This window comes from Anneissia japonica, unplaced genomic scaffold, assembly GCF_011630105.1.
Source record: "Anneissia japonica isolate Jap-2015-1 unplaced genomic scaffold, ASM1163010v1 scaffold287579_len849171_cov184, whole genome shotgun sequence".
Taxonomy (NCBI): Eukaryota; Metazoa; Echinodermata; class Crinoidea; order Comatulida; family Comatulidae; genus Anneissia; species Anneissia japonica.
The window spans coordinates 185,700-198,422 of record NW_022755335.1 but is presented as its reverse complement, the minus strand read 5'-3'; the positions used below and the strand labels follow the sequence as shown (position 1 = coordinate 198,422).

The window sequence follows — 12,723 nt, the reverse complement described above, 5'->3', positions numbered from 1 at the left end:
AGAAACCAATGATGCTTAGGCTAATACCATGAATATTTTTTGATGATATTATAGTATGATGATGAGTGGAGTTGAATAGCTTGGTGGTTAAAATGCTTGCCTTCCAATCCCAGGGTCCTGGGTTCAGTTCCTGTCAGTGTTGCAGGATTTTTTCTCATAGCCAAAACAAATCCACTCCCTAAACCTCATATTGAGATTTAGTTTGTGTAAAGTATCGTGTGTGTATGTTTGTTGTGTGTAAGTGATTGTCACCTTCAATCAAGCAGGACAGTGAATATTTGCCAGTGGCGGATCCAGGGGTGGGGGAGATTCAAGGGGTTTGGATGAACCCCCTCTGTGAAGAAACATAACAAAATACAACTGGGTCCTGGCTTACAAAAGGCATGCTAACCTACCTACCTAGGCATAGGTTGGAAAATCAGACAAACTAGGCTTATAGCCCAACTAGTTTTCAATTAAATAAATTATACACACTGTTTTTGGTTCGCCGTCGTAATAATTTTTGTACGAAACTGCATTCTTTAGGCCTATCGGTTCATTGATCCATGGATGAAGGACTATAACTACTCAATGTTGTAGGAATATAATAATATAGGCCTATTACCTGTCTTGATTTTTTTCCTCTATGATAGGCCTAAAGAATGAGATAAAATTACCTGACCTTTTTTCAAGAGAGGGAAAACCTTGAATTTTGAAGATCTTAAAAGTTACTAAAAGACTCCTCAGAAGTCGGGAAAGCTCATTTCCGGCCATCTAGGAATCAAAATTTTCCCGGGGGAGAACCCGCAGACCCCCCTTTTGTTTTGGGGTTTTTTGGAAACACTTTAAACCCCCGTCTTTTAAATCCTGGATCCGCCCCTGTATTTGCTATTGACAATCCTTGGCGCATGTGTTGTGCGCCTAAATAAATAATTAAAATTTTAAAAAAGTAAAAAAATAAGATATCTTGCTGTACAGTATCTGACTATAATTATATTAGTACCACAGAAATTTAACTTTTTGGGAGGCTATTGTGTTTTTTTTTATACGAGGGAGGTGCTTATTCAAGGGAGGGTACAAAATATTTAGGCACTTAGAAATATATACTCTACATTAACACGTAGACTGCCAAGCCTTTTTTCTAGTTCCATCCCATATGCCAAGTCTCTACCATTATAAAATCATTTCCAATAACTGTAGTGAAACACGAAACAAACATGCAGTATTTATTTTTAAGATCATTACTTCTGGGTCCTTCCCTGCTCGTGGTCTGGAGAACACTGGTATAGTGGTATGTTGGACAGGTGTGACACCTGTCCGGTGTACCTGGCAGCAAACATGAAGCACTGATATCATTCAGGAGAAACTTTTAAGAGGAGCTTGGCACCGTTTCTTCTGTTCACTTGTTAATCATATGTTACTTGATTTTAATAACATTGTACATTTCTATGTTTTACATTGTACATTTGGATGTACACTGTTTGAAAATCTTGGCTACAGCATTGGGTGTTTAGTTGATCATTTAAGGTACATATACTACTACTGTGTTTCTATTGGATTTGTCATAAATACCAATTATGCCAATAAACAATATTTTGATGACATTAATCAGTAGGTAAATTATTTAAAATGACGTAATCCTGTGCCTTCTTGCACTAAACACCCTTTGTTTAAGCACCTCTGGGAACTCTCTTTTTATCTGGAATTAATAAGGCCCAATAAAAAAAAAATGATTAGTTTATCACCCTTACCCGCATCTCTTCTATGGTATTGAAGAAATATAATATATATATTTTTTTTTTAAGGAAATTTTTGAACTTTTACATTTTTTTTGTAAATATTTAGTAGATATTGTTTGTATTATCTCAATCAAGTATTTCTTTTTAAATATCAATGCACCAGCAACAAACAACCTAAAGGAGATATTTAGCTTTCGCAAAAATAAAAATAAAAAGCCTCTCTGCCTCATTACTTTTCCAGCCTAAATAGGGTGATATACTGTACTAATACATTTTGACTAATGTCACAATGATGATGAGAAACATTTCTGGATTCAAGCCTTACTTTTTGACAAATATATAGTTTATTTCATTCATATAGTAACTTTTATTAATGAAAACATTTTAGGAAGTGATATCTAACGGCCATAATTTACCTTTGTTTTAGTTTATGTGTCAACACTAAACATTTAGTTTAGTATTACATGTCATTTTTCATTTCTATTGTCTGTATAAACACTTGAAATAGAGTAAGAAGAAGTTATTTGGTTCACCTGTAGATACAGAGAACAAAATCAGTTTACAATATCTAAAACATTTTTACAGTATTGAATGTCAGAAATGATTTGCACTGATATTACATACATACATCTGCCCTGGCTTAGTGGATACATATCAATCCTTGTTTTTTATTATTTCAGTTTCAGTTATCCTCATAAGAAAATAAACAGGTACTACACATCTGTACATAAAAGAGACTAAAAAATATACAACTTGGGAAATAACCAAAAGGAGCTCGGTTCATAAATTTGAATGAACATGAAAAAAAAATTCTGTGAAAATGCAAATTTTTATTTAGGAAGGCGAAAATCGGACGCACCTCGGTTTTAACGATGTGCCCTCTGTGGTGCCCAAGTGAATAAAAAAATATTTTAAAAACCGCATAGATTAAGCAATTTCCTGCACGCGACAAACATTTTCATAAATACCGGTAGTCCATCTGGTTTCCATGGTGACCATCATCTTGTTATTAGTCACATAGACAATAATTGCTAGCAGGTTGGTTGATTCTCAGTCTACCGTAAAACCTCGAAGTAAAGCCCAGTGGGCTTAAGCTCGTGGTGAAGCCCATCTCGAATTGAAGCCCCCGGGCTTCTTTTCAAGATAGTACAGTACATAAACTGTGCATGAATTTCAGAAAACAAAATGAATTAAAAACAAGCTTGATTTGTACATTAGTTTAGGTGATTTAATGCCAGTTAAATACACTCCATGATACAGAGTGATTTTACTGTACATTGACCTTATTTATTGTTTAATTGCACAAATTCACAAAATTTACAGCATTCATTTTGAAAAGAAGGCCCCTCTTTACTTTAAAGACTTTAAAAGTAGCCCATCTCGAAATGAAGCCCATTCAAAGTTCCCAAAAAAAAAGAAGCCCAGGGCTTCAATTCAAGGTTTTACGGTACTCCGATAAATGTTTGAGATGTGTGTACATGGTCAATAGACACGTTGTTTTAAGTATTTTTTTTTTTAAATAGTTGTAAAAACAAGTTTCTGATAAATTTTTAGTTGAAATTGTAATATGCATGGGTCCAGGTATAATGGGATGTCTTTAAATTTACATACAAAAAAAGTCAACAATTACAATTTGTAGTGATTCTTTAATATTCATTCATTAATTGAATATTTATTCAGTTTTTAAAATATGCAATACGGTACTTCAAATTATTATCTAACCTTATTTTTCAAAATGTTAACATATTTTATTTGACATTTAAAGCATGTTGTGGTCCATCAAATTTATCCACATTGTGTACAGCATTCTTTCTGTGAGCTATTTAATTAAAAATATCTTTAGCCTATTTTTAATACATTCATTAGCTTTCTTCATCTTACTTCACGTTTCATAGAAAAGGAATTTGAGAGCGTTTCATAATTTTTCAAAATAGTGACAGATGTTTTATTTGACATTTGAAATGTGGCCCATTAGATCATTCCTTATTGTCTTCTCCATGCTGTCTGTAAGCTATTTTATTGTACAAGAAGTGTGTCTATTGAGAAGTCTGTTTTTATTACCTTTGTTTGCCTTCTACAATACTAGAATTCAGCTGTACAATAGTAATGCTAAAAATACTGGTCAGCCCATGCCTGGGTCAGCTTATAATTTTACATCCAGTGAAAGAAATTTATTTAAAATAAATGATAAATTATCGAGACTTCGTATATAATAACTAGGCATATCAATTAAACATAATAGGCCAACTGACTATGACAGAACAAACCCATAGTATTTTAAATGGAACTATAGACCTCTACTAATATATGGAATGGAGCCAAAGTGGCCTGCTCTTTGAATAATAATGCATCATTGTCCATTCTTCGAAATAAAAGCTTTGACATTACTGTACCTCCAATACTTACTATATAAAGAGATTTATTATTAGGTTGCCATGGTGATGAATGAGGTCAACACACTTAGTATGATGGCTGTTTTAATATTTGACGCTTTTCTTTGTGTGAGAAAGCTTTTTATTAATGACTTCGCAGGCTTTTGTTCTCTTAAACCATTAACAGTGATTGTCAAAATGATTACTTGGTGATGTAGTAAATATTTATTATACAGTACGAACAATCTTATGTACTATTAAAAATACTGCCGTGATTGGCAGATGCTGATTATTTTTTGTTGGTTTTCAAGTTCCTTCCACCTATTTGTTTGTTAATTGAAGTTGTGCTGTTAACAGAGAACAATTAAGTAATATAAATCAGAGAAGCAATGTCAAAAAGTAATGACAAGACATAATTAAAGATTGACATCTTACTAATTAGAAGCTACAGTAGGCGTTTCATTCATTGGTCAAATCTGTTGTCTAAAGTATCGTGAAGTCCTAATATTATCCTGCATATAGGGCAAGGTATAACATGGATAAGTACAGTAAAACGTCCATTTTGCAAACGTCCATTTTACCAATAAATAATCCGATTGCGCACGTTTTTACTAAGTGATAATGTATATTTTTCTTAAAATCAAGTTTGTTGTATTTATTTATTAATAGTTCGATCTTTTCTTCTATTTGTGCTATAATAATTACTATATTAATGTAATAAACCTAACCAGAACAACGAACTACCAATGCAAGCATCGTCCGATTGAGCGCACATGTTTACGATGACGAACGAGAGTGTTGGGGTCAGCAATTTATTGACATTGTGAATGCTAGTATGATCGCGAAATGCATGTAAACAACACAATTTAGCGATCTAACAACTAGAAAGTACACGAAAGAAAGGGCCATAAAACATACAGATGTTTAAATAAGAATAATATTTTGTTAAGTGGAAGAATGCCAGCGATTAAAATAATTTGGTTTTTATTTAAAGGTAAATTCGGCTAGGCTTTATCGCGGTTGACCACGCTGCTGCACTGTCGGTTCGTGCTAGGCCTGGCCGCCGTCAGCCTATCGGCGCTCAATGGCAGGGGATAGCTAGGCCCAGGTATTGGAAACTGACTGCCAATCTAGTTTACGAATTTTTCAATTTTACGAACACCCTTTGGTACCAAAGGGTAAGTAAAATGGACTTGGACTTGGAAGATAAACATACTTCAGTTTAAAATTCTGCTTGAAATCCCATACATTTTATAATTCCCCCTTGTGTGTTAAGGAGAGCATGACATTTTAAAGTAGAAAAATATTGATGTACCATACTAAATCACACTCAAAAGTTCAAATCAATTGAACATATTAATATCTGCTGCCTGTATCAGACATCAATTTTAGAAATTTGTCAGAACTGAAATCAGAGGGATTTAAGAAATCGGACAAATACTAATTAAATTTAGCAACAGCGGAAATATTAATTGTGGAAAGGAGTATGGGCACAAATCCCAGGAAACAGTGCATCTATGTCTTAAATTTGCTATTCTGACCTCCCTCAGCAATTTTTATCTTTGCAAGGTACTGTTTGAGAATACCATCCTTCAGATAGACAATTGGCTAGCAGTGAAAACCAACCATGTGTATCCTATGCGGTTGGAACACACTGTAAGCCTGATGATCGTAAAACTGATAATAATTACTATTATAATAGTAATCTTAGAATTCTATGAGCCGTACTCTCTGATATATAATATAATACTGGAAATGGTACAGTAGTATTTCAAAGACTAGTTTTATTTTACTTGGAACTAGCTTTCATGCACATAGCCACGTCACCTGAAGAAGATCTATGTGCTTGAAACATTTAGGTTTTTATAAAGGAATTCAGTTCAAAAATGCTAAATAAACTATAAAAGAAAATACGCAGTTGAAGCATTTGTTAGCTGGGGAAGCAGCATACCTTGTTTTCTTGATGGCCTGCCACTGACTTAAATCTAATCAACTTAACAATCAGTTGCTCAATTGGTATTGCATTTTAGATTTAAACTGAAAATAGAACAAGAAAAATGTCTCCAAATAATATTATTTTGTACGATTTATACAGCATAGTCTTTGCATAGACCTGAAATTTTTGACCAGCAAATTAAGGATGTATTTACGGTATTAATTTAAAACCATCATTAAGGAGGGTAGCTCATCTAGCAGAGCTGATCATTTGGGCCCTCACATACATTTATAATAAAATAATAAAACAATAAAATTTAATTTAAAAAAAAAATTAATGATTAAGGCAAATCTAGATTGCCAGAAATGGCACACTCAGACTTTAAATTTGAATAAAAAATTTTTTCTTAATTGTTTTTTTTTATATTTTGAAAAATTTAGTGGGGAGGAGGCAGGCTTGCTAGTCCCCACCCCTTTAAATTAGCCACTGATTATCATCGATTTATGCTGAAGTGGGAAAATGAGACTTAATATTTGAGACTTTGCGTGGCCCATGTCTGATTCAAAATCGCGAAACTATAGGATCGACATTTTGCGAAATATGTCTATTTCGTGAATACTTACCTGGATAAACCGACGATTGCCATTGTTCCCAAAACGGAACACCACTTCAAAATACCCAGGGCGCCACGAACAAACCGTCTTTGGCAGCAAACTGGCCAAAGAAGAGATCTGCCCCAAAAGAGGAGCAGTCCAAAAACCAGTCAAAATGACCGGGACTGACCGTAGTCACCCGGAGAACATTAGGCCTTCGGGCCGCACCAGCAGCAATAGAACTGAACTGATCAGAAATAAGGCTGCACTGTCCACAAAGGACAAAGCCTCCTCGGTCGCGCCATGTGCTTTGTTTGAAAACAAAGTATTGCACATAGCAGAATGCTCCTGATCTTCCCGCAATCTGCCCTAGGCAGCGTGAGGAATGGGCGGCGCCTGAATAAACTCTTAAAATGGTCCTTGGGGACTGAAAAAGTGGCTGTTAGCGCCGAGAAGCAGCAACCGGCTTAGACTTCAATTGCGAGTTCAAGCGAAGAATGAGGTCCGGGTGGAGACCCAAAACGGGAACAGGGTAAGCAGGATGTGCAGGAGCTGGCGGGCCCCCCCCCCCAACAGGCCCGTCCCCAAACCACCCCGGGATTGAGTCTCAAAAGAGACGCCTAAATGATCAAGAATGGGTGGCATCGCCCAGGCAACGAGCTAGGAAAGATTGGAACTGAGAATTAAATCCTCAGCCTCCGAATCATGAAGTTCTGACGAGTCATCCATAGTCCAAAAATAAGAACAAGATAAGAACATTTTAAACCTGTGCAAAATTTTGCTGGTTCTTATAAAATAAAAAGTGTATTATTGTTTGTATTTGCATAAAAGGTTATAGGCCTAGTCATTTGAAATTTATTAGGAAAAATGCTATTCTTATAGATCACATGTCAATACTTGTTAATGTTTAGATTTACATAATTACGTTGTGGTAAGATATAAGATATTCATTGTGGGCATATTAATAAAACATTGTTCTAATGAAGATTCGCCTAAAATGTGGTTTTTGGAAAACCTGCTCGCTACCCAACGCAGAAGTCGGGTATCGACCTACTTTTGGATCACGACCCATAGTTTGGGAAGTATGGCTTCATTAAAGATTTTTTTTTTACTTTTTATATCTGTGATTGAGGGTTTTTCCTGGATTTTTATAGTGGTGACAGTATTTAAACATTGTACTTAAATATAATGTAGCCTAAACAGATTTATTTTGCATTGAGTTGCTTTGTGTATGTAACTATTGTTACTGTATGATACATACTGTATATAATGATAGGGAAAAAAATGAAATGGTCATTTTCTTTGCTACGTGACTTTGTCATATATTAATATTTGAACACATTTTGAAGATGAAAATGAAGACTCAACAGTTTGACAGCATAATGGTTCTGACAGTGCTGAGTAATCTGCCCAGCAGCAATTTCCATTAACTTTAATTTGACTTTCATCAAACAAATATGCGGAGAGTATTATGCAATGGACAAAGATTCAAATCCCTATAATACTTTGATTAACAAATTTATGATCACATCCATATAAACATACACATTACTACAATTGATTAGATAATTATATCTTTTTTTTTTGTTCTTTTCATTCAACTGATTCATTGTTTATGTAGTGTAAATATATTGATATTGTGTTTTGTGATTGTTACTAATAACCCAGGTAGAAACATAATGACAAATGAAATGAGTCTGAATGTGAATCTAACACGTCAAAAACATCAGTAGCCTATAGACTGGCATTATTTAAAATATACCCCCTCAAATACATAACCATGGAGTTGCATACTAGTTGACTAACTTTCTCAAATTTCAGGTTCTGCTGGTTTTTGGCAAAGAGGATTCTCAGAGCGATTCATTCTGGTGGGCAGCGGAGAAGGGAGGCTACCAGTGTAGTATCGTGCACAATCAAGTGGACGCACTTGAGTGCTATCTAGAGAAACAACATGAAGTTATCATTGTCGATCACCGACACAAGAGCTTTGATGCCCTCGCTTTATGCAGGTGAGAGAGTTTTTCTATATTTTATGTTAATTAAAGAAAGTGAATATATTTCCGGTACTGTAATGAATAACGGTTACATGAATTTTAATTCCGCATGCTTAGCTGATCATCGCCTCACGAAGGTAGAATCAAGTTAGTAATACTGACTGTCGTGGTTACAAATTGACGTAAAACATTTCATCACCAGTAGATATATTATATGCACAGTATTTATTAAAACATTGATTGGTTCATGATAAAAGGATTATCTATGTTATCAACTAATTTCAGGATTTGTGAAAAATTACGAATGATAAATTATTTAATTATTTGGGTAATGACCAACAGTCTCAGATTCCCAAATGTCACTGTTCTGAGCAACACAACAATTTTGTGTTTTTTTATTGCTGTATGAAATGCATACTAATCCTGATTTTTCCTAAACAAACATTCTAAGCCGAGCATAATCTACAGTGTTTTTGTTTGTCAAGTTCAACAATGTTTGAACAGATTTTGTTTTTAGTATGCTTGTTACAGACATGTTTTTTCAAACAAATCTTTTACTATTACTATTCAGACCATTGTTCTACTTCCTCAGAAAAAAAAAATCTGTTTGGACAGTCTGACCATCGACACAAATGTTTTATTGATAATATGCTGTGTTAATTTGTTGTTTTTTTTACTGTACCATGTTTACTCATTTTTGTTATGAAAAACAAGATAATATATTAATTTGATAGTAAATATTGTTATGTGAGAATTTGTTCAGATATTTTATTGATAAATTATTAGAATAAATGTTTCCATGTTTTTACACATTGTATCTAGATGTAATTTTGATCCCAAGTTATCAACTAATGCTGAAATATTTACCCTCATTATTTATGGTTACTAAATTTAAAAAAAATGTCAAGTTTTTTTTTTGTTCGCTAAACAGATCTGTACGAGCTACACAAGGCAGTCAACATTCTGTTATAGTTGCCGTGGTAAAGAAGAGGTAAGTTCGCTGTTAGGTTGCTAAGTAACCATATATAATCAATGATTATCATTAATCATTTCCATTAAATGGCCCAGTTTACATGTGTATGTAGGTTGGCCAGATTGCAGTGGATGGCATGTCTTCTCATGTTTTTGTTAGCATTTTTTCCTATTTTAATCATATATGTTTAAGGTCTCCCTCTATAGTTTTATTCCATCACATGGTTTTGCCCTTCTTTTAAGTTGAACCAAAGATTATAGAACCTCAAGAGCTCTGACTCTTGGGGATTTCGTTAGAATGCAATTCTATGTCAAACAAAGTACTAGTATACAATTTAGAGGACGCCCTTCAAAAGAACATAATAATCAACACCAGGCTCGTAGCCAGGTCCTTCCGGGGGGTGGGGGGGGGTTTCTGGGCGTGAGGTCCAAGCCCCGGTGGGGTCGGATAATTCCCCAAAGCAAGAGGATTTTTGTGCTTTATGGGTCTCAATAATGCTATAAAATCAGATATGTTTGAAAACGTCTATGTCTGGGTGGGTCTGTAGTGCATTATTATTTGGGTTGGAGGACATATTTGGGAAATTTGAAGAGGGGGGGGGGGTTCACCATAAAAAAAGGGGGTTGTGCTAGAAAAGGGGGTTCACCCGAACCATAAAAACCCCCCCTGGATACGGGCCTGAACACAACCGCAGTGCAAAGGCACGCTAACAGTGCTACTGCAGCAACCAGGGACGCGTACACTATAGTTTCTGATAGTGGCACTAGTCTTTCACTTACATTGCCCAAGTTTCTGTGCCATACATCATTGTCCCGACACATAAGATGCGTCCTTTTTTTAATAGGATGGTCATATACCTGTTATGAGTGGTGCAATATAAATAAAATACTCATCAAATGTTTACATGTACAACAGCTTATCATCTGAACCATTTGAATATATCAGGAAGTATTTCAACATTATCTGAATAATTCTAAACATTGCAGACAAACATTGATACATAAAATTTGTTTATCTATTAATATGTCCACTTCATAAGAAAGCTAAGGCAAGACTTTGTTTATGCTTTCTTTAGCGAACCCGCCACCGCTAGAAATGATGGATCTCGAATAAATATAAATTTTATTTTTGACCAGTTAGTGCACACGTCGCCACGAACAAATTGAAATTTTTAGGAAAAAAGTAGAAGTTTTTCTTTATATTTATTTCTCCTGCTTCTACCTTGAAATCTCCAAAAATAAGATATGTATATTTCTTCTTAATTTTTATAAATTTAAAGCACTTAACCATCCCATGGCTACACTGTTTACATTCACCATCCATGTGATGTTTTTGGCAAAACTATTTGCTAAATAAAAAAGCAAAATTTTATTTTTTATTTTTTTTTAAATAAGTTTGCGAAACAAGGTATAAAAAAGTCTCGCCTAATTATCTCCTCACAAAATGTATATAATGTCAATAGCATAGGATGCCAAAGTATGTTCATGCAAATGCTATGAGACATTTATTACTATGTAACTATGTAATAAAACATTGTTGTTTTACAAATATCACAGATTTACTGCAGTGAAATCTGAATGTACATTAAAGCAACATGAACAATGTGCCTTTACCTATTATAATGTTAATTAAGGCAGAATTCAGTAACCAACATATTATATAGAGAATATGCAGTGCATTACTTTCAATGCACTACAATCAACATGCCCATTTTAACAATTATCACCAATCCAAAGAGGTGAATAGTCAAGCCTATTGTATACGTTCAATTAAATCACACATTATTTGTTATATAATATTGTAATACCAGGTTATAATTTTAAACCATGCATTTGACCTCGGCATTACTTGAATGATTGCGATAACCTTTAAATAAGGATTCAAAATTACCTAGGTGCCTGATATGATGTTTTCTTTAGCATTATTGTACAGCACTGACTATTGTCAAGAATACTCAACCAGGCTCTAATCCAACATTAACTATTTAGTATAAAATGCAATGACAACAATTTCGCTGTAGATACCTCTTTTAAAAAAATATATTTTGAAATTAGAAGATCTACATTATTTTCTTTATTCCAACAAATATTAATGGCAAATCTATGCTTCACAAAAACACCACTCACATATGAAATAAAAACACAAGTTGAAAGGTGGCCATCAGCATCCTGTCTTTGCATTTAATAAATCTTTACCTTTTGTTAGTTTTCTTTTAAAAAAGAAATGCTTTAACCTTTCATTTGCTAGTGATACTTATATAGTTATATTAAATACAATACAATTTTTGATAATAGTTCATGCACCTTTTGTATCGGCCTACTGTTGTGATTATTCTGTCCATCGTTGCAACTTAAAGCATGGAAATTCCAAATGATATATCACATTGTTTTGATCAACCACCCATTACAGATGTTTTTTGGTGAAAGTTTAAACCTAATCTGTTTGTTGCATGTTGTGTTTTTATGACAACATGTATCATATCAGTGAGGGTAATATAAACAAATCTGCTATAAAACTTATTTTACTGGTAATCCAGAATTGTAGGAGATTCTTTCAAAGATCGAAGGATTAAAATTAATGTTTTTTTTTTTGTATACATGCCAAATCATAATATTTGTTTGGAAGAGTATGGCTACTTTTTCACTTCACAAACATGCAATGTTTGGAAAGTAGAAAAGAAAATTTTAAAAAATAGATGAGAAGAAAGGAATTTGAAAAGAAATGAAAATGAAAGAAAATAAATTTGTTTTTATTATTCTTCATTCTTTTTTAAAATTCGGTTTGGCAGCAGTATTGCACCAAAACTAATTACACCAAATTCACAATAAAATTTCAATACACCAAAAAGACATTACAAAAAAAAAAAAAAAAAAAAAAAAAAAAAAAAAAAAAAAAAAAAAAAAAGAAACAAAATATAACAAGAGGATTAAAATTATTAGATACTAATTTATTATTAATAATAAAATTAAAATATAATAGTACTAAATACGAACAAAGTCATAACCAAAAAGAGAAACGTTAGAATTTGGGAAAAATGAATAAAATGCCATTAAAAGACAAAAAAAAAATACATTAACTGAAAAGTTGCACAACAGGCCAAGCAAAGGGAGAAAATTAGTTATTTTACAAAAATTGTT

General features: G+C 33.5%; 1 protein-coding gene across 3 annotated transcripts in view; it reads left to right on the top strand.

Moving 5' to 3' along the window:
- The window catches only part of LOC117123375 (high affinity cAMP-specific and IBMX-insensitive 3',5'-cyclic phosphodiesterase 8B-like), a 56,168-nt gene that overhangs the window by 19,001 nt on the left and 24,444 nt on the right, over positions 1-12,723 (top strand). For all 3 annotated transcript variants that reach the window (XM_033269267.1, XM_033269271.1, XM_033269270.1), the window contains 2 exons: positions 8,441-8,628; positions 9,545-9,604. In XM_033269267.1, the coding sequence (XP_033125158.1) occupies positions 8,441-8,628; positions 9,545-9,604 (248 nt within the window). The remainder of the gene's footprint in view (positions 1-8,440; positions 8,629-9,544; positions 9,605-12,723) is intronic.